The sequence below is a fragment of the Thermobia domestica genome, chromosome 11 (assembly GCF_964235325.1).
Source record: "Thermobia domestica chromosome 11, izTheDome1.hap1.1, whole genome shotgun sequence".
Lineage (NCBI taxonomy): Eukaryota > Metazoa > Arthropoda > Insecta > Zygentoma > Lepismatidae > Thermobia > Thermobia domestica.
In genome coordinates, this window is record NC_137464.1 from 58834179 (window position 1) to 58855923 (window position 21745).

General features: G+C 32.5%; 1 protein-coding gene and 1 long non-coding RNA gene across 2 annotated transcripts in view; one reads left to right on the forward strand and one right to left on the reverse strand.

The window, feature by feature from the left end:
• Positions 1 to 21745, forward strand: part of LOC145664097 (uncharacterized) — a 285281-nt gene that overhangs the window by 260450 nt on the left and 3086 nt on the right. The window lies entirely within an intron of this gene.
• LOC145664093 (calcium-activated chloride channel regulator 1-like) overlaps positions 1 to 21745 on the reverse strand; it is a 103363-nt gene that overhangs the window by 22676 nt on the left and 58942 nt on the right. The window contains exons 8-11 of the mRNA XM_081730442.1: positions 14701 to 14922; positions 9728 to 10031; positions 7367 to 7528; positions 3092 to 3198 (exon numbers count right to left, since the gene is read on the reverse strand). Coding sequence (XP_081586568.1) covers positions 3092 to 3198; positions 7367 to 7528; positions 9728 to 10031; positions 14701 to 14922 — 795 coding nt within the window. The remainder of the gene's footprint in view (positions 1 to 3091; positions 3199 to 7366; positions 7529 to 9727; positions 10032 to 14700; positions 14923 to 21745) is intronic.

A 21745-nucleotide genomic window follows, 5' to 3' on the forward strand; every position in this document is an offset into this window, starting at 1 on the left:
AAAATTTGAGGAAAAGAAAAATTAGGACGCGCCGAAAAACGTAGAAATAAACCATTGTTCGACCAGAAATGCACTAATCTAGCTGAAAAGAGAAAACAGGCAAAACTGCGTGGAGTACAAAATCAGAACGACAGAATTACATAAAATTTCTTTGATATCACGTGGGAAAAATCAGACTTTTCTTTTAGAAAATGGAAGCGTGATTTTTTGTAACCTAAAGTGCTGAACTTGATGATAAAAGCAAAATCTAAAATATTGGGGACGTATATACAGGTATAAATGAATTTTGAAAGCTTCGTCACCGTCGTGTGTATGTATTAGAGAAAGCGAACATGACAATTCTCTCCAAACAGACATTATTTTGAAGAGGTGGAGAGATTCTTGTGGCAAGTTACTCAAAATGTAGCAAAAAATAGTGTACACCAGGAAATGAAATTCATACATCAGAATTATATAAAGGGGACTAAGAAAGTTCTGTCGCTTTTTCACCCGCCAACTTCGAACCTACGATGTACTGAAATATTAAAAATAGTCCCCATCAGCATCGACGATCGTCTGCCTACGTTCTGCAAGGCAATGGATTCCCTTGCGGTAGAACTTGGTGATCCGTAAAGCTAAGAAAATATTGTAACATCCCAGTTGGATGTTTCAATTTGAAATATATATGAAGCATTTGGAATATTTTAAAAGAAAAAAAAGTAAATAATGTCAAGCATGACGCATAAGAATATGTTTATGTAATATATATTGATTACGCAATTGATTTTATTTTTTTATATTATCAATTTTTATTATTTTTGTTATTTTAATATTTTGTTTGTAGAGGAAAGGTAGTGTAGGATTTGTTGTAATAGTTTATTATCTTATATAGTTTGTAGTAAGGAAATTTGTTTTAAGGATGGTACTTTTATTATTATTATTTTATTTGTTTAAGATTTTTGAAGTTACTAAGAGGAAAGTAGAAAATGAATTGAATTAGGTAATAATTAAATTTATTTTAATTTTTAAAATTTTTTGTTTGGTCATATTTAATATTTTACGTTTTTTAAAAACATATTTTTTTTAAAATTTAAGTATTTAATAATTAATTAGGCTTTAAAGGAATAAAAGAAAGGTATTTAAATTTAATTGGTTTTTAGTTATGTTATTATAAAAACAATTTTATAATTTGTTTTTAATTACTTATGGTTTTGTTGTAAGAGGCTTTTAAACGCTTATATGGTGGGATGTTGTATTATAGGAGGGACTTGTATTGAATGGTTTTTGAAAAATTTTTTAAAAAATAATTAAATTTGTGATTTAACCCTTAAAATAACTAAAATTATGCTTTTAAGATGTTAGGGGAATGTCTACATTTGAATGTAAGCTGATTTGTTAGTGAGGGTTGTATAAAACAGTTTTGTTATTTGTTTGAACGTTGTGTTTGAGGTTCACGGCTTGGCGGATTTATGTTAATGTGGACAGTTGGAACAATTGCTATTGTTTATGATAACCTTGGAGTTTTTTTTGGAGAGGTAAAGTGTGGTAGACTACATTTAGATAAAACATGGTTTTGGGTTAGTTTAGTTGGATTTGTTATTTACCTTGTAGTAACGAAGTAACCAGGAGGCTGGATTACTGTTTTTTTGGAGTAATAAGGTGTTAGTATTTTAGTTATTTTAACTAGGACAGCAAGTAAGTTTTATTTAAATTAATGCGTGTTTTGTAAACTACGGAAACTCGTCAGTGGAATCTACAAAAATTAGTAAATTGTTTATGTGGATTTTTTTTTTTTTTTTTTTTTACAAAATCTTCAAAAGTAATAACCGTAACTAACTCTTTGGCTAAAATTTCGTATGTGCAAAAATCATAATGACAATAATGGTGTAGTAAGCTAAAGTTCCCTCGGATACCTATCTGCAGGATGTTAGTGATCGCGAATTTTTCTGAATTAGCTGTTAATCTATCAGCACCTTTTAAGCTGGATTAAGTTTGCGTAAGATATGTGACATTAACGTTAAAATTGACCTGTTTAGCTGAAGTTAAGTTAGATTTCAGAAATCACTACTTCTGAGCACTATTGATAGGTCAGTAATGTTGAAAGACACTAACGAGACCATCAATCTGATTTATCTGAGTTTGGTAGCACTTCGTATATGTATCGTAGGAGATTATTTTCTTTACGAATATTAGTAACATTGGAAATTACTAGGAATTTTAGATTGTATACAGCAAATCTTAATGTTGACTATAATAGGTGATGAAGTTGCAATAGTTGTTCTAAGATTAGGGTTAACATAAATCTATTGAAGAGATACTTTCTTGGCTGACAGTGCTGTGCAATAGAATATCATCACATATAAAAAGGCACATAAACACCAACGCTACAATTGTTTAAATTAAGGTGCACGTGTACTTTACTGAAAAAAAAATATTTCCAGTCTATGTCTATATGAACTGTCCACAATGATTTGTGCTTTATTTCTAACGCATTGATAGGTACAAATACGACGAAGTAACTGTCGTAGGTAGAAACTGATCAACATTGTTCTCCAGTTCCTTATGCGTGCGGCAATTCTTTCTCATCAGAGGTGTGGAAGTTGCATATCGACAGATTAGTACTTTTGATGAGCTGGCATCATGACGAACGATTTTACCATTAATCATGAGATGATAAGGTGTCTAAATATTAAGAACGTCATTGGAAGGTTGGCCCTTGAGCAAATTAGGACTAATTCATTCAGTGCCTCTATTAAAACCTGGTGAAAAATATGCCTATGCCCTCTTCAGGACTGATACCTGACAACACATATATAGATAATAATGCTATGATTAGTGTCACTTGTATCACAGCGTCATGAGCAGGAAGATAGATCTGATTTCATTTTAAAAACTCGTGCATCTTACATGGTTTTCTTTAACTCATAATGGGTCACATACATGCTAGTTTAATTCGATATTATTATTATTATTATTGGTGTTGTTGGTGGTGGTATATAATTTTATGTCTAGTATGTACGTTAATACTCTCTTTAGTTAAACGTACGTACAATAATAATTGGTAAGGCTTATTTCTATCAAGAAATAATATAAAATTTAACACTGTACTTACCACGTTATCGTCAATACCTGTGAATCGTACTGTCAATACATCTTCCATAATTCTGTTAAAAATATATTGCCTCTTATTTGTCGATATGGAACCGCAACAATAATTTTCTGCAAAGCATTATTAGCAAAATGTCAATGAATAGTACTACAATGAGGAATAAAATCGAAATCAATTAGGAATCAATAGAAGATTCAGTATCAATTTAAGAAATTGTCAATAGGAACATAACAGAAATATTAGTTGCTCCCCATACCACCACCAAGATTTCAGTTGCTCGTCTGGTAGTTGAATATAAGACATCGACATCCCTTAGAGGAAGGTAAAAAACTGTAAAACTAGCGACGTCTATTAAACGAACTGTCAACTGTTTGGAATTAGCGTGTCTAACAAACTGGAGTGTCTTGCACATATAAGGGCTAAAATGTCTGTAAAATTCCTCTAAATATTTATGCAACTCGTAACTCTTAAATGTTTTGAAGTTTGCAGATTAGCGTTACTTACACACTGCTATGTGTTTGTTTATAAATAGGATAACACATATATTATGTTACAACATTAAAAGGTTAGATCTCTTGTTAACAAAATCTCGTGTGTTAAATAAAGTTATGGTTCCATAAATATACGAATTTGTAAGGTTAAGACAATTACGCTCAAACGACATAAGTACATAAGTAGTTCGCTTTCCCTTGTTATATATATATATATATATATATATATATATATATATATATATATATATATATATATATATATATATATATGTGTGTGTGTGTGTGTGTGTGAGTGTGTGTGTGTGTGTGTGTTAAATGGAAGACTCTTACATAATCCGTCTGCATTCAAAACAATATTTTCCAAAGGTATCCACGAGATTTCACATATAAATATAATAATGGTTTGTGATGATAGTTGATGCTAATGGATATGATGAGAAAAGTAAAAGTTCCTCCAATTTTAATCACACTCTACCATTAATGGCTTTCAGAAACTTTTTCACGAGGAAACTTAAAAATCAAACGGTGAAAGTTGAACTGCAAAAATGGTGATCATCCATGTACGATTGGAGTCGTGCCCCGTTTGAAAATTCATACCCTCAGGCTTCCTTTTGAAATCATCACTGTACACTACATATATTCTATATAGTGCTCCGTTACACACAAAAAAATCTAAGTGCTAATCAATTGATTTAATTCATATGGACTGCACAATAAACTTTTTCTCACCCTCTTCCCTGTTTTATCAGAATAAATTTTGTTCTTCTGGGACTCTGATTGTAGCAATGGTCCATTGGCCATAGTCGATAATGGACTATTACATTGGACTATTCTTCTAAATTTTCCCAAGAGCACATCGGCACACTCCCAAACTTTTGGGACGTATATATAGGACAACTCCTCCTACATTTTGCAAATTCTTAAAACTAAAAATTTAATGATATTGTATAGATCGAGTATGGAGCTCTGTAAGTTTGGTGGATCAATTTCGTTTCTTCTTCTCATTTAAAAATTAACAAAAATGTACATTTCGGAGGATTTTCACTTATATTACCCTCTTTAAGAAGACTTTAGTACGTTATGTGGTTAATTATAGAGGTTCATTAACTTTCGTAGGACGTGGACTCATTCAAAAATTTGGGAGGGGTATATGCGACTACCACTTAAACTTGGGAATAGTCAAAGAGTAAAATTTATAAATCTTGTCTACAATACTAATATAAATTTCTTTGATCCATCTTATCCCCTTTTATAGGTAAAAATGCCAAAAGTTGCACATTACCATGTGCCCAATCACATACTCGGTTATTGATCTAGTTTATCTTCTTTCAATAGACTTTATTACATTATGTAATAATATGTTGAGTATAGTGTCCGTTGTTTTACATATAACATGGGTAAATTAGTGTTATAATCTTAAATTTTTGGAGGTGTAAATTGAGGATTGTTAAAGAGTAAAAGTTGGAAAATATTAGCTATTACGTAAATACGTATCTCACTAAATGTGATTGATTCTGTTTGATTTCTTCTATGAATAAATGTTGTCTAAGATGTATGTGAGAAACATGGAGGGAAATTGCAAGTAGCATGAGGCCGTATTTTGAATGTATTACTTCAAGATGAGGTTTCATCACGTTATATGGTTTCATAGTTGAGTACAGGATCTTTATCTCCTTTGTAGGACATAGTTATTTTAATGCTCTCATCTTAAATGTTGGGAGAAGTGCATTGACCCACTACTTAACTTTGGGAACTGTCAATAGCAAAACGTTGTAAATGTTCTCTAGGACTCGATTATATATATAGCTTTACAAATATGATTATTACTGCTTGTTCCCGTTTATGATTAAAAAGTAATTCAAAATTTGTAACCTTTTGGTCTATTATATTCTTTTTTATGGGTTGCTTGTATTATCTGGTTATCTGCTTACTGGAGAAGCCAATTCTCTTTCATAGGACATGGGTATATTGATACATCCTTCTTAAATTCTGGGAAGTGTACATAGGTTGGACCTTCAATTTGAGAATTGAAATACGATTGGTTTATATGTGTTGACACTTTTAATATTTTAGGATGTACTTCCTAATCATAGTGTAACATCATTGTTGTGGTTAAATAGTTTAAAACCGTTTATTATACAAATCGAATAGTTCACAACCGGATAAATTTTGACGGTAGCCAGAAAACCTTTGAAGCATTTTGTTTAAAAGAATGTATTGTTAAATTATTATTTGTAAATTTTAGTTGGAAAATATTTGACAAACTTTAGTTTCAAAATTCTGCTTGTAATATTTACGATAACTCAATTTTCTTAGTAAGAAAAGTTTGTTTGAAAACTTTTAGTTTTAGAAAAAATTGCACTCAAAGAAAAAGATCGTTTGCAAAATATTGGTTGAATTATAGATTGAAAATTTTATTTAAAATATTTAGTTTTAAGCACTAAATCCAGAGAATACATTGAACACCAAAACTTCTTATTGTTAGCATAAGTTATACTTTCTTAAAAGCTGTAATAAGAGTAGGCAAAACAGAAATGTTTTGGGTGAAATCAATTGAAAATTGAAGAGTAGAAAACACTACTTACTCTATTCGATCATATCAAGGATTTTTCATGGTAAACTGGTTACGACAATTGTGAAACCATTAGATACAAACAATGAAGTAACAATGCGTAGAATACTTTGTGAAAAAGTATTGCTTCTCCATAAGAAGAGTACGTTGTGACTCGTAATATTGTGTACCTGTCACAAACTGAATGTAACTAATTTACAAGTGCATTAGAATGTGTGCAAGATTCCGTTGAAGTGTGTTGCAAGACAAGCATATTTCTGAAAAAAGTACTATTTCGAAAAATGTGTAATGTTTCTCATACAATTTATGTAGTCTGTGTTTGACTCACCATCGTCGTCCGTGGATACATAATTATATTAATGCAGTTTGTTTATAACAATATACAATTGATTTTTCACCTGTACATATTAACATTGACTTGAGAAGACTTCAATGCAAATTAATATTATGCACTCAAAACATACTGCAAAAGAAGAGCGAAATAAGCTATAAAAAACAATATCCAAATTTAGTCTGGCAAGGATGTATGTGATTAACCAACCAGTATATATTTCTAAAAATAGAAATAAAAAGTATACTTTTAGTTATATCTGCGTTTTTTCAAGAAGAACAAAAATATATCAATGTTAGTTATAAAAATTACGACTTTGTTGTATATGTAACAACGAGGGAATTTTATGTGTTTGCATAACAGTTTAAAATGCTTCAGAGATTTGTTTGTTATATTTATCATTTGTTCGTTATATTTAAAAGTACGAAATTGTTGTTACTGTATTTTATTTGCTTTACTAATTATTAATCAAGATTCAACTTTTAGTTTATAAAATTTATTTTTGAAGACAAAACACCAATACGATTGAATCTAAATGTTAATGTGAAACCCAGCACTTGTGAAAGCTTCAGAAGCGATAAGCACAAATCTTAATAGACAAAGCAGAAATCACTTAAGACGATAGATTTTAAGAGCATATGATAAGGGGGGATGGTCATGAAAAGTAAGAGGTTCTAAAAGCCTGCCACCCAATAATACAGATAAATGTATTATTTATCTAGATATCGAATATTTAAAGAATTATTTGCCATCTTTTTGCTGTATCTACCTGCTTTTTAATATCTACTGTAAAATCAATGTTTTGAAAAACACAAAACCGCCAGAAAACTAAAATTTACGAAGCTATAAAAGCTCAGGATCGAAAGTGTTAACTCAATTACCTTGATCAGTAGGGAGTACCGACCATTGTTGTTGTGAAGAAACTTCCACATCTTCAACAGAGTTTGATAAACTTTTCAATGAAATGTCCACCGTCAATGTATTGGCTGATAGTGGTTCTATTACAGCTACGTACACTCCATCGTTTGCAGTGATATCTGGGTCTAAAACAAGCATTAGAAAATATAATTTTGAATTTATTTTCTATTTTTAAGTTAGGTCTATACAAATCCAATTTTCTTTCTTTAATGTGATGTTCATTAATGTTTTCTTCTGTAAAATTTGGAAAATATTTTAGTATACCTCTATGTTTGAGTTTTTTCTCTCTCAAAGTCAAATTTTGAAATGATTCATTTTCATGCATTTGTATTAGCAGTATAGCCTTTTAATTTTAGATTCATTAATTTTGTATTTCTAAAAAAATAATGTTTTATCAGTTTCTAATCATAAGTTATTGGATCATACCTTGTCATATTATTACATAAGTATATTACTATATTATTACATTACAAGTAAATATAACTATACATTCAGAATGTTCAGAACAACGTTTAGATGGTAATATATCATAGTTAGTTAAGAGAAAAGTTAATACTCAATAGCTCTCACGCAATGAATAATCAAAGCTTCGAATCTCTGTCTTTTGGTTCTGAACAATGATTTAAGAAGTTATTTCACTCATTGTAGAAGTATGGGACTTGTAGAATGTTGCGGATAGTTATAATATATTGTCTTGAGATGCTGAGCGTTTGCATAAAATTGTTTCTTGCTATGTGTTACGGTTTTCGTCCTTTGGCGATAAAGTTGAATTTCGAAAATGTTAATAAGTATTACTTCTAGTTTGAATAGAAGGTTAATTCTTGAATTGATTATAGAAAACCGCTTCTTGATATATTTCATAGTTTTCACTCTACAAAAATCAGTATTGAAACCAGAAGTAATAGTAAATTTGAAATATTTCCAATTTTAGTACAGTGTAATGGATAATGATAATATGTTGTCTTGAGATGGTAAATCGTTTGCAATAAAATCGCTTCCCGCTGTATGTTACTGTTTAGTTTCTATGGTGATAAATATTGAAACAGAACATGACTAATAAGAACCAGTTCCAGTTTGAATGGATCATCAACGGAGGACATAGAGCCTATTCTTGAGACGCTGAATCGATTGCAAACAGCTGTTCCTGGATATGGCATACCGTTCTTGTACTGATATCTGTCGATAAACGGACTGACGGACAAAGCCGTTCTTTATGATTCCAGACACTAATACATAATTTTTGAAGTCTAATAATTGTTCCTGTCCGTAATGAAGAGCTAAATAACATTGCTAAGTGACATGTTGCACGGCAAGGGGGCAAAAGAAAGGACACTTTGCATGTCCGTATTTGAGAGTATCCGTGAAATGGAAGGATTTGTGTCGTAATACATATATCTTATCGGAGATTTAAAAAATCTGTTCCTATTCCATCTGTCCGAGATGTCCGTTAATAACGATTATGCTAGTTTTATACATATAGTGATAATTTAAACATTCTACACTGAGGAAATCGCTATAGCGAAGGTTCGTTCTAGAAGATTTTGGACGACGAGGGTTTTACTAGGTGAGATTTCGTCTCATGATGTTCTTGGTAAGCAAGATTTCATCGTTTTTACTCTACAAAAGTCAGTATTGAAACCGGAAGTAATAGTAAATTTGAAATATTTGAGAGTTTTGTCCATGAAGTTTTGACCAGGCTTAAGTTTGGGCCGCGAGGTCTTAGGTAATTAGGTTGTGGTGACGCGAGATTGTGGCCAACGAGATTGAGACTTCGAGTTTTCGGCAGTGAGCTTTTGTATCCGATTCGTTTCAATTCACTAACATAATTTACAGAAAACTGATATTATATTTTAATTTTCCGAGGAAGAAAATTTTTCTTATATATGTACAAGGTACAGCTTTTAATTTCCAATTCGAGGTTTCCATTACCAAGCGAAGTGAAAGTTCTAGTTAACGTCCATAGTTATATCCTTGACTGAAAGATGCTAATGTTTAATGGAAATGAATGATTATAACAGGATCAGTGAAGTAAAAAGTAGGAGGAAATAAGTAAACCTCAAGAAAATATTGTAGATCACAACCTCATATCATTTATATCTACTTAGGGACCCCTTGCAACAGAGTTGAGCGCTCTACAATTGAGCTACCGTCGACTACCGTTGTCAAGTTCTTACGAGCTCTACTACTATATAGGGCTTGCAGTAAATACTACACAGTAAATATTAAACATGTTTGATGCTTTTCGTATCATGTGTGTACTAGATCTGTGCTGCTGTTATTGTCAATTGCTGTGGTCGTAGTGATACTCAGTCAAGAATTCTTACCTCTTCCGTCATCAAGAAGAGATGCTTCGTAAACTGACTGCCTAATGGTGTCCTTGATAATAGCTGTGGCGTTTACATTAACGATGGGAAAGCCGTCCAGGCGAAGGTCCAAGAAAATGAAACAGTTACCACTTCTGACGTTGAAATTTGTGTTTTCAGCATTCGACCATATTTTAATCGTTGGTGCAACTGATGCTTCTGGATTTGCATAGGAATACACTCTTACGCTAATTTTTACTTCTTCACAAGTTGATTCGTTGCAATTGGTGGTATCGTATACAAGGTGAATTGTCCAGTTTCCAGACTGTAAAGAGAAAGAGAAGTTATGAATATAAAATTTTAAGAGATCAAAATATTCCGTTTCGGTCATTATTTATTCTATTTGTTAAGATTTAAGTTCTGTTCGAGAAGAGATGAAAATTAAAATGTCCAAAAATGATCATAATTAGTATCGAATCCATAATGTTTAGAGTCGCTAAGCTGATTGAGAGTCCCGGTGACATTTAAGCCCACGTTTAGTCAAAGAGAACGAACAGAACTTCTGTAGCACCTTCTACATCTTTTAATTTTAAGGAGTTAATAGGACTTTATGAAACCTTCTGAAATCTTTTAGAATCGAATATAACACCATAGAACCTTCCAGAAGATTGTGGAAACGAATAGAACTCGGTGTCGATAGAAACTACTGGAAATTTGTAGAATTGAAAAGAATTCTGTTGAACCTTTTAAAATATGGAAATAGAACTTTAGAGAACCTTGTAGAAGATTGTTTAAATGAACAGATTTTGGTAGAAATTTCTAGAAGATTTTGGAAATTCTCAAGTTTTAAGTTTAATTAATAATATAGTGAATTTGTAAAAGATTTTACTTATAATTTTTATATTGTACTTATAGTTTTAAATATCTGTAAATAAAATTACTTCGATTTTACACCATAGATAGAATTAACTCATATTTTTTTCTAATAGAAGCTTGGGATAAATAAATGCCCAGGCAAGGTGTGGCAATCAGCTACTTTACTGTCACCAAAGTATTATATAATGTAAAGGACGCCTTTATTAGAGACTGTCCACAATAGACCCAAGGACTGGTTAGAGATAACACTATATTTTCTACACTACAACTCAATGAGGCGATGGTAGTACCAGCCCTTTTAACGCTCCTTTTCCCCATGTACCCTTTATACAGAGATTGACAAGGAACGGACATGAACATGTCATTCGGACATTTGAATGAAACCTAGTCCATTGGATAAACATAATAAAAATATATTCATGCACAAAACATTAGGTGCCATGGCAATGGAGTAAGTCCCTGGGGCCCATTAATCCTGTTAGTATAATAAAAATCATAGACTTGCAGTGAAATAGTTATTGTATCAACATAGTTCATTAGAAAGTAATGACTTATAGCTCATTCTCTTCAACATAAAACAGGTTTTCCAGAGAAGCTATGTATTGGGACCCATAACATATTTTTGAACAGGGAAAATTAGGAGAATGTCTGTAAATTTCCCTCCAGAAATCCATCCTATCAACTTTAGCTCCCTCCAGAGTAAACCTGGGTGAAAGAACACAATCCAAATGTATCTCAAAAAATATTATAGGGGATAAAATATGAGTGTACCAAGTTTTGTTTTGATAGACGTATGAATGAGGGGAAAGGCTGTATACCAATACGCTCTGTGCAAACAAGCCGAACCTATGATCTGACCTGTAAAGAGAACATAATATTAAAAAATTATAAATGCAGTACTATTTATTGTGATATCAAGATTTGTACTCATTAACTGTAGAATGAAGCAAGCGTTTTAAACAGCAAATGTGCTACATTTGTATTGGCATAAACACACGTAATCCACTAACACCCGCACCCACGCACTTTTGTTCTCTATTCCATTCTTACCGTCTCTTACTACATCTTCTTCCTTGTTTTAAGGATATACATCCTATCTGTATACCTAATAGTATTTTTCAAGGTATAGTCTATTTTAATTGTATACTTCTACCAGTGTACGACTTACCTGAAAATCCCCCAATGAAGAATTGGATGTCTCCCATAAGTTTTGAACTTAGCTACGTTAAATTTCTCAGATAGCACACTGACTCCTACCAGCTCCGGTGTTACTTCAGAGGGCACACAGCTTCACAATAGAGCTCTTTTGGAAGACACTTTTACGACTTATCTCCAAATTCCCTTTCCGCATGCCACGGAACAATACGAGTCATAACTATTGGAATCTTCCGTCATTTTACAGAGAATGTGGTACAATTCTTGATATCAGGATAAATGGTACTCTGTTTATGTATTTTTATATTATGTTCTCTTCATAGGTCAGGTCATACGTTCGGTTTTGTATGTAAGGAGCGTATTGGTATATAACCTCTCCCATCATACATATTCCGTCTATGGGACCTCGGTGGCTCAGTGGTTTCCATCCCCACTAGTCTAGTAGTTAGCACGTGCGCCTCCGGTATACAGGATCCCGAGTCTGATTCTCGGTGGGAGAGCCTTTGGAATATTAACTGCCCTCGATATTTCTGTGTTCGTGTTCCTGTCGTTCTAGGTTACTTTTAAAACGAGTTAAACTAATAAAAAGCAAGTAAAATTAAGTAGAATCTAGTAATAAGTAGGCAAGCAACATAATGAGGCACGTTCGGTGAATCAGTTAACTTTTTTAAAATGTGGTAGAGCGTTCCCGTCTGGTGCAATAGGTCCCTTGTTCGATCCCAGCTCGTGCCAAGTGAATTTTGTGGGGGACAAACACCGCGTGCGTCCTTTTTCTCGGGGTTCTCCCGTTTCCTCCCACTTTCTTCATTCCACCATTTCATTCATTTCTCATCATCACCGTCTCCTTTACTCTAGCCGGCATAATTGTGTTGCGTACAACTGAAAGATTTCATTATTCCGCCTATCAAACCAAAGCTTGGTATGCTCATTTTTCATCCCCTATAGTATTTTTCGAGATACGTTTGGATTGTGTACTTTTACCAAAGGTCACTCCGAGGTGTCCAAAGCTGATGGGGGGATTTCTGTAGGGAATTTTCCCGACATTGTCCCAATTTTCCCTCTTCAAGTATGTTATGGGCTCCAATACATAGCACTTCTGGAAAGTTTATTTCATGCTAAAGAGAATGAACTAAAATCATGACTCTGCAATGAACAGTATTGATACAAAGGCTATTTCAGTGAGAGTTTACGATTTTCTTTGTATTATCAAGATTAATGGGCCCCAAGGACTTAGTCCATTGTCCATGGCACTTAATTTTTTGTGCATGAACATATTTTTGTTATATTTATCAAATGGACTAGGTTTGATTTTGATGTCCTGATGACAGCTTCATGTCCTTTACTTATATGAGTAAATCTCTGATCCGCATTATTTAGAACAAAGGTAAACAAGGAAAAGAAATCCTAGTCACGCCGGAGATAAAACCTCTGTCTCCCCTTTGATTATAAGTAGAAGTCTTACGAACAATGGCACAGAAACTCTTTCTCTCACTCTGTCTATCTCTGTTTCTCTCTTTATGTACAATTTTTCATTTGGGCGAATGCACGTGAGCTTGAAAACAAGTACAAAATCTTCCACCTCGACTGATAACCGGCGAGATGCAGAAGTATAGACTGTTGTTACGATATCTAGTCACCATTTCAACAGAACAAAGAGTGAATATCAATGTCTATGCACAATTAGGGAAATCTCCAATAGAGACATCTGAGATATTGGAAAAAGTTTGCGAGTATTGCTGCAAGATTTTCAGAATAGAAACCCAGGACGTGCAATGAAAATTTGCAGTATAGTGATAATTATATACTTGCTATTTTGCTAAAATTTCAGAATTAATTAAATAATATTCTTAAACTCATCAAAGGTGGGTAACTGAGACTAGTTTTTTCATATTAGTTGAGTCTCGATGACTAATAAAAGCAATTTAAAAAATTACAAATTGTGGGGAATAGGTAATACAAATCCAGCGCATCTGGGAACCCCTTTCATAGATACTATTGCTTTTCTAGTTGCTATTTTTAATTGCATAATATCTTCAGTACTAACAGGAAATTTGTGGAAGATAAGTGCTCTGGGCCAAGAAAGTCTGTCAGAACAAATGATAATTCATGAAGTTCAGAATATCATTTTCAGTGACCGAAATGTAAGTCTCAGAGTAATATCAGACCTTGTCGGATTAAATAAAGAGACATTTTGTGAAATAATACCGGTAACGGACTACTTAAGAAACGAAAGCTGTGAGCACAATTCCTTAAAAGATAAGCAGAAACTGAAACTGGAAACAGTGGCCAACGAGTTTTTAGCTCAAGAAAGTAATTGTATTTTAGCATACTCGCCAAATCTGTCCCACTGTGATTGCTTTATTTTCCTTTAATTAAAACCCCACTAAAGGATTATTTTTCTGACGATGTTTCCGCTACCCAGAAACAATGACAAGATCTTAAACACCATTAATCTCGAGAACTTTTAGAAGTTTTTGTGTATCTTACTAAATCGTACAAAGCTGTATGTGGATAAAGCTATTCGTACGTTCAATAAGCCAATGTAAGTTGATTCCACTTATTATTCATTTAGTTATATGCTCTATCTCATTTCATACTTGCCACATCATAAGGTACATATATGTATTATTTTGTAATAATGCAATGCATGAATCTTCACAATATTAAATACAATATTACAATATTAAAATAGTTCTACAACGTTCTGAAACTAAGTTTAGTAAAATATTATCCTGTATAGGTTCCAAGTTGGACATTAAAAAATCAATAAATACAATTATTTTGTTGTAAAAAAACATAATACATTTTAAGATCATTTAATTATTTTTATGGATTTTATATATTTCTATGATATATATTTGATTTTGTTTATGATAAATTTCTTAATATGCTGTTGTTTCTCGATTGCTATTATATGATATTATGCTACTACAATAGTAAAAACACAAGCAAATAACTCTCACCTGTGCTTCAGAAATTACACATGTATCATCGTTTTGTTGCCTTTCGCATTCTGTGCTTGATGAATTGAAGTGTCCACCTGTTGGTGAAACAATGTCATAATCTACCTTACTTGAGTGAGTTAAAATGAAGTTGACATCTTTTCCCAGTCCTTCTTCGATGTATATTTCTAAATCTTGCTCTACCAGGTCGTTGGGATTTAGTGTTGCATTGTCTGTCTCCACCTAGAAGAAAAAATAATATTAATAGGCATATACGCATTTCCTTTCTGTTCTTTTTTTTATTTTAAAATCCGATCCGAAATGGTGACTTTCAAGTATGGTTTGAATTTCACAAGAAATAATGATCTGACAGAGGTAGATCTGGGGAACAAGAAAGATCATCTAAACACTGAAATCCTAGATAATGCAACGTCAGTTGTGCTTGCATTGTTCGATGAACAGGTGTATTGCCATCAAGGAACAAAATTTCCTTTGTCAATTTTTAGTTTTGTGAGTAATCCACAGTAATACTCTACATACATTAAATGTCAGACACTAGGGCAGGTAGTCTATGATTTCGACTTCATCCTTATCCCGCACTAATATTGCAAATACTTTCCTAACGGATTTTTGTCTCTTAACTGCTTGGGGCAAGGGCAGATTGAGTGCCGCCACTCTACTGACTTCTTTCGTTTCATGAGCGTAGTGATATAACAATATTCCCTTTATGGTTACTATTCGTTTCAGAAATTGGTCGCCATTATGGTCAAAATGGAAGATGACTTCCTTGATGTCTTCACACTGTCACGCTATTGAACTGCTGACAGATTTTTGGAATCACATTGTACCGGGAGCTTGCGGACGCTCAAGTCATTCTGATTTATGCTGCCGACATGTTCCTGACAAATACCTACAACCTCTGTCATAGGTTTTACTGAGATTTAACTATTTTCAAGTATAATGGTATGATTTTCATTCACAATTTCAGGACGGTTACTCTTTTGTTCTTCCTGCATAGGGAGAATCTGATGAGAAATCATCACGTTTCAACTGTGCCATCCACTTCTTCATCACAACATATGACGGAGGAGAGTCTCGCGTTTCACTGATTTGCTCATGAATTTGCTTCAGTGACTTCCCTTCTTGAAAAATTATTTGATGATAGCTTTGATCTCGATGTTTGTGAAATTCACTTGTTGAACATATGATCACTTCAGAGGCCTAAGAAGCATAATAAGAATTTTGCTATCAATATTAAAATTTGTATTTGTACATACAGAGGTATGTTCATTAAGGTTATACAATTTCATTATTCCACGTGCAATCTTTCTGGGTTGGGTTACGAACTTTTCAGCAGCATTTAGTATTGGTTTCTACGATTTTAGGCGAGTAACACTCAATGATGATACTACTCACAGATATGTGTTCTTAATGCGGTATATTGGTGCTCTTCTTCTTGTTTTTACTCTTTGAGCCTTGACACCTCAGCGGGTCACAAAAATGACAGATTGTAACGGTTTACCGAGGCAACGTGAGTCATCTGATATTTTATTCTCGCGTTGACTCCTTTTATCTTGTTCGAAACCATTTTCGGCGGGCTTAACTCCAAAGTAAAACATTTATGCACAAAGTTAGTTGAGATATTCTTAAGTATTTATGTTTGTGAATTATGTCCCAAAATATATTGATGATGTTTCCGAACCTCCTCTATACCTTGTATATTTGTTATTTTCCTTCGTCAACTGCGTTAGAATTTTTCTAAGGTTTATTTACTTCAACTATGTAATTACAGTGCCGCGGTGGCTCAGTGGTAGTGTTCACCTCTAGTTCTTGGAATCCTTGGTTCAATCCCAGATTGCACCAAGTGACCTATGAGTGGACAAACAATGTGTGTGGGGGGGGGTTTCCTTGAAGTTCTCCCATTTCCTCTCACTTTCTACAGTCCACAATTTCATTCATTTCTCATCATCACCGTTTCCTTTAGCCTGACCGGCATAACCGTAGGACATAAAACTTACAGATTTCATTTCATACACGTAATTAGTTACCTCATTAACCATTTGCTTCTAAAATTATTTATGCTTACTGCCTTTGACGATACTAATATTTAATAAAGCGTATAAAATTATTTATACAAACTTTCAACTTAATTACGGAAATTAAAGATTCTGTTTCAGAAGCTATCATTTTAAAGAATCGCCAAATTAGCTTTCATGAATTGTGGGAAATCTGCAACTAATTTCGTAGAATCTTTCAATTACTGTAAATTGTTCTATTTCCTAATATTATAATTCTCCCCTCTTCGTTTTCGTGCGAACTAAACATATTTAAACTTGCTTTGCTCAGAGCGACTACTTGACTCCATTGCGTCGTGGTTACGTATCATACAGGTCTCTCGTAACCTTGGTGTTGTTTTGACATTGAACAGATAAATTTTGCATTGTCAATGACTATATAAGGAATATAATGAAAATAAAGTTTTCAGGGTTCGAATATCCCAAAATTCATGTTTCGTAAATAAAGCACGTACGACTTTTCCCTCGACATAGTATATAGGATAAGTATCAAGTTTGACTTTCATAATTTGCACACACGTTTGACTTACAAAAAAAACAATCTATGTTCAACATGTAAAGAGAAAATGTTTTGATATCAAATACTCGTATATATTTATATATTAGTTGCTTGGAATGTTGTTTAGTGTCTCTTTCAGCACAATGATATGTCAGAGGCGTAGAATCCGAACAACATGAGCTCCCACCGTAAATTGAATCGAACCCGGGTTTTCAAATTGGGAGACATTAAACCTAAGCATATAGCCAAGAGGGAGTTATATATATATATATATATTAATAACCTCCTAACGTTGTGCTTTAAAAGCATGGGGATGAACAAAGTGTGATGTTTAGAAGTTGCTATTATTTATTATTTAGAATGAGTAGGTTAACGTTAAGTGAGAGGAAATGATAATAAACTTTATGCTTTGTTTAATAAATGTATTGGTTTAAATTATGTTATGATGTTTGTGTGTATGTTTGACTGTGAATGTAGTATAACATATTAGATTATAAATTGTAAACGTTTTGAAATTGTATTATGATTAATATGCACATAGCTGAGGCACACATACTTGCTTTATACGATGAGTGTTTGGACTGATGATTGTATTTTTTAGTTTTGGGTTTTTTGGATTGGATAGTTGGTTGTATGTAGTTTTTAATTGAATATTAATTAAAAGTCAACCATTATTAGTGGATGATGGTTGGATGTTGATTGGAAAGTAGATTATTTTTGATTTATTTGTGGTTGTAATGGATTGCAGATTACAGCTTGGCTGCTAATTTTTTTAAGTGTTTTTGATTTTTTTAATTTACTTTTGATTTATTTTTTTATTTAGATTTTTAACAAGAGCTTTTTGTTTATTAATTTTAGACACTGGAATTTGCTTTATTTGTGTTTACCTTAGCTATTGGTGAAACATTGGTTTCAACCCGTATTACATTGTGACCAGATTTTTAGATTAATAATTGCTGTAGATTTGAAAGTTGTGCCACATTTAAATTGTGTTAATGTTAACAGACTAGATTGTACATTGATGACATTATAGATTTTGTTTACATTTTTATAAACCAAAACAAAACAAACAAACTGACGACTTAGCGTCTCGCCATTATTTTAGTGACAACGTAACACAAATACAACCATTATGTAAATAAACAAATGCACGTATTTATATGAAATAATATTACATTATTACTTTAATTTAATTTTTTTAATTTTAATTTTAATAAATTTTAGTTTTCATTACTAAAATAAAATTTTAAAACCGCACACCGCTACAATATATATATATATATATATATATATATATATATATATATATATAATATACAGCCGCGGATCCAGGATATGATCAAGGGAAGGGGCTAAACCATAGTTTGGCGCTTTATACAGTGTAAAGAAAGTAGGATTGAAGCCCATTTTATGCAGTGTATACCTGAGCGTCAAGAGGGGGCTTTATATTATATATATAAATATGCAACTAGACAGATGTGTTTCTCGAAGTTGGAATATTTAATTGACATAGTTTGGAAGTCTATTGTAGTTTCACGTTCTGAAGCCAAACTACTTATTATTATTATTATTATTATTATTATTATTATTATTATTATTATTATTATTATTATTATTATTATTATTATTATTATTATTATTATTATTATTACTATTTTTATTAATTTGGTGTTTAAGACAGAGGTTATAAAATTAATATATGTAGGGAATGTATAATTTCCATGACAACATAAAACTACTAAAACAATCAATTCATATATGAAACACGGTTTTTAGGAAATTCTCCATACTAATTACGCGTATTACCAATAATTACTACTGTAATTGTTGCATTGTACTACTGTAAGCCTTTCCTTAACCATTATAGAAATGCTATATACATTTTATGGTCTGTGAAATTGTATTTTTTTAAATAATTTTTTTCGTGATCCGATCGGAGCCCAGTTCAGTAGTAGTTGTTTAACAGGAAGTCTATTTTACTTTCTTTTCTTCATTCTTTCATTGTGAACACAAAATGTAATCGAATCTTGAGCACAATGAACATCCAGTGAAAAAGTGTTGGAAAAAGTTGGGGAAAGAAGATATCAACCAGAAATAAATAAAATGGAATATACAAATTAATACTAGAAGAACCAAGCCGTCATTTTGACACTTCACTTAAAACAATTTTTTATATCTCGTGTATTTATTTGAGTTACGCAACCAAATTTTTTGACGTTTATTATTTTAAGAAGAGATTTGACATAGCACATAAACATTGTTTGTTTGTTTTAAATAAATACATATTTTTTGTGTACTCCTAGAAGGACCAGACCGTCAATTTGACTGCCTTATTTCAAAATCTATATTTTGTTGTTGATGTGGACAGTTTTATAGATTGTACACTATAATGTATTATCTCTATAGGAAATAATATATTACGAAAATATTTTACATTAATTTTCCAATGAGTTTACTATTTTATACCTCTCTTATTTCTGCTTTTCGTCGCTGCAAAAATAAAATGTAAGGTACTTCTTTGAATAGTTTTCTTCTTCGATAATGTTCTTATCTTGTTGGTAATATTGATGTCTGTAGAAATAAAGGTTTTATTGAAGGTTCATATGAATAGTTACAAAAGCAACATGTGACCTGGTAAAACGTTACGTGCTTTCTAAGATTTGAGTGAAAATGAATTTCGTTTGAAAGAACAACAGGGAGATTCCACCGATGAAGACAGCACTAGTAGCGAGAATGCAGGGGACTGAAGCTACTTCTTTGGATAAAAGGAATTAAACAGATACAGAAGCTTCCAGAACTAAACGATCAAATGTCTTTATAGCAGCTGATGGGACACATTCAAGTAAAGTGGACAGACAGAACAATGTTGGGCGTATTGCCTCACACGACATTCTTCGCGAGAAAAATGGTTTGTTATATTATAGGTTACATCACATTGAAGATGGTGATTTTGCTAGTTTTTGGCGCTTGTTTATAGACGAAACAATGTTGAGAAAAATTCTGAAATGCACAGATATTGAAGCTCATAGACAGCGTCCCGATTCTCTTTGGCCGCTGTCAATTGCAGAACTCGTTTCATTTCTAGCAGTATTGATATTTCGTGTAGCTTCAGATATACCCGTAAAGGAATTATGGAACGAAAGCTATTTCCCAGTGTTTTACAGAAAGATTATGGGAAGGAAGACATGTCTTGAAATAATGAAGTATCTTCGAATTGATGAAAAGTACCCTAACTCTTCAACGCTAAAAGCGGAAAAGTTTACTTTGGTATCATCTGTGTGAACTTATTCATTGAGAATTGTATCAGACACTATAAAACCCAAAGATGTGTTTCTGTGGAAGAACAGTTATTCCCTACTAAGATGAGATACAAATTCATACAATATATGCCTAACAAGCCTGGCAAATTTGGAATCAAATTTTGGCTGCTTGCAGATGTAAAGTCAAGATATGTACCCAATGGTATTCTCTACCTGGGATTGGACCAAGAACGACATCAGGACTTACAGTTAGGTGAACATATTGTTCTGAAGACGATAGACCTTTTCTCAATAGAGAACTGGATGTTACTTGCGATAACTTTTCTTACAGTTAAAAATTAGCCGAATCTTTGAAAAAAAAAAAAAAACAGACGACCTTGATTGATAGTATGTGTCCAAATAGAGAATACTTCCCAAAATGTGCTTGAACCAGAAAGAAAAGGATATGTTTACGTATCTGAAGATCAATCAGGAAATACACTTACAGTATACAAGTGTAAGCGCGAGAAAAGTGTTGTCTTGAGTTCAATGCATACAAGTTGAAATAATATACATGTAAATGAATATATTACATGTAAATTCATTTTAATGTAAATACAGGTTGAAATAATATACATGTAAATGGATATATTACATGAAAATTCATTTGGATGTAATACAAAGTTCGAAATAAAAATAATTATTTTGATGTATTATACACAGGGTCTGCTATAAAAAAAAGTAGCGCAGCCAATGTCTACAGGGTAGGTAGGGTGATCACGTGATTGGTAAAAAAGGATTTCATACATAGGAATGTACGTATTTTCCTTTTTCATATCACTGTTCTCTGGGCGAACTTACGTTATTAATATTGTGTTTAACATAATGGCGGGGTTTCGTGGCCCACCCTGTACTATATCACTAGAACAACTTACATAAAACATAAGCTACTCGATTAAACGTATTGAATTAAAGTTTAAAAACAGAAATAGAAATAAAAAGATATATATTTCTTGCAATTAAATAGCCGTCAATATGACGGCTCGGTACTTCTAGGGAGGTAAACCTTTTGGCCCTTCTAGTGTTAGAATATAGTTTGAAGAGATAGTTTCGTATTAGGATGCAACAGGGGTCAAAATAGAGTCAATAAATAAGGTTACATTGTCATTTGAATCGAAATTATTCCTGAGCACAAAGTAACCCTAATTTAATCAAAATTGTATCGGAGCATAAAGTACTTGTAATTTTAATCC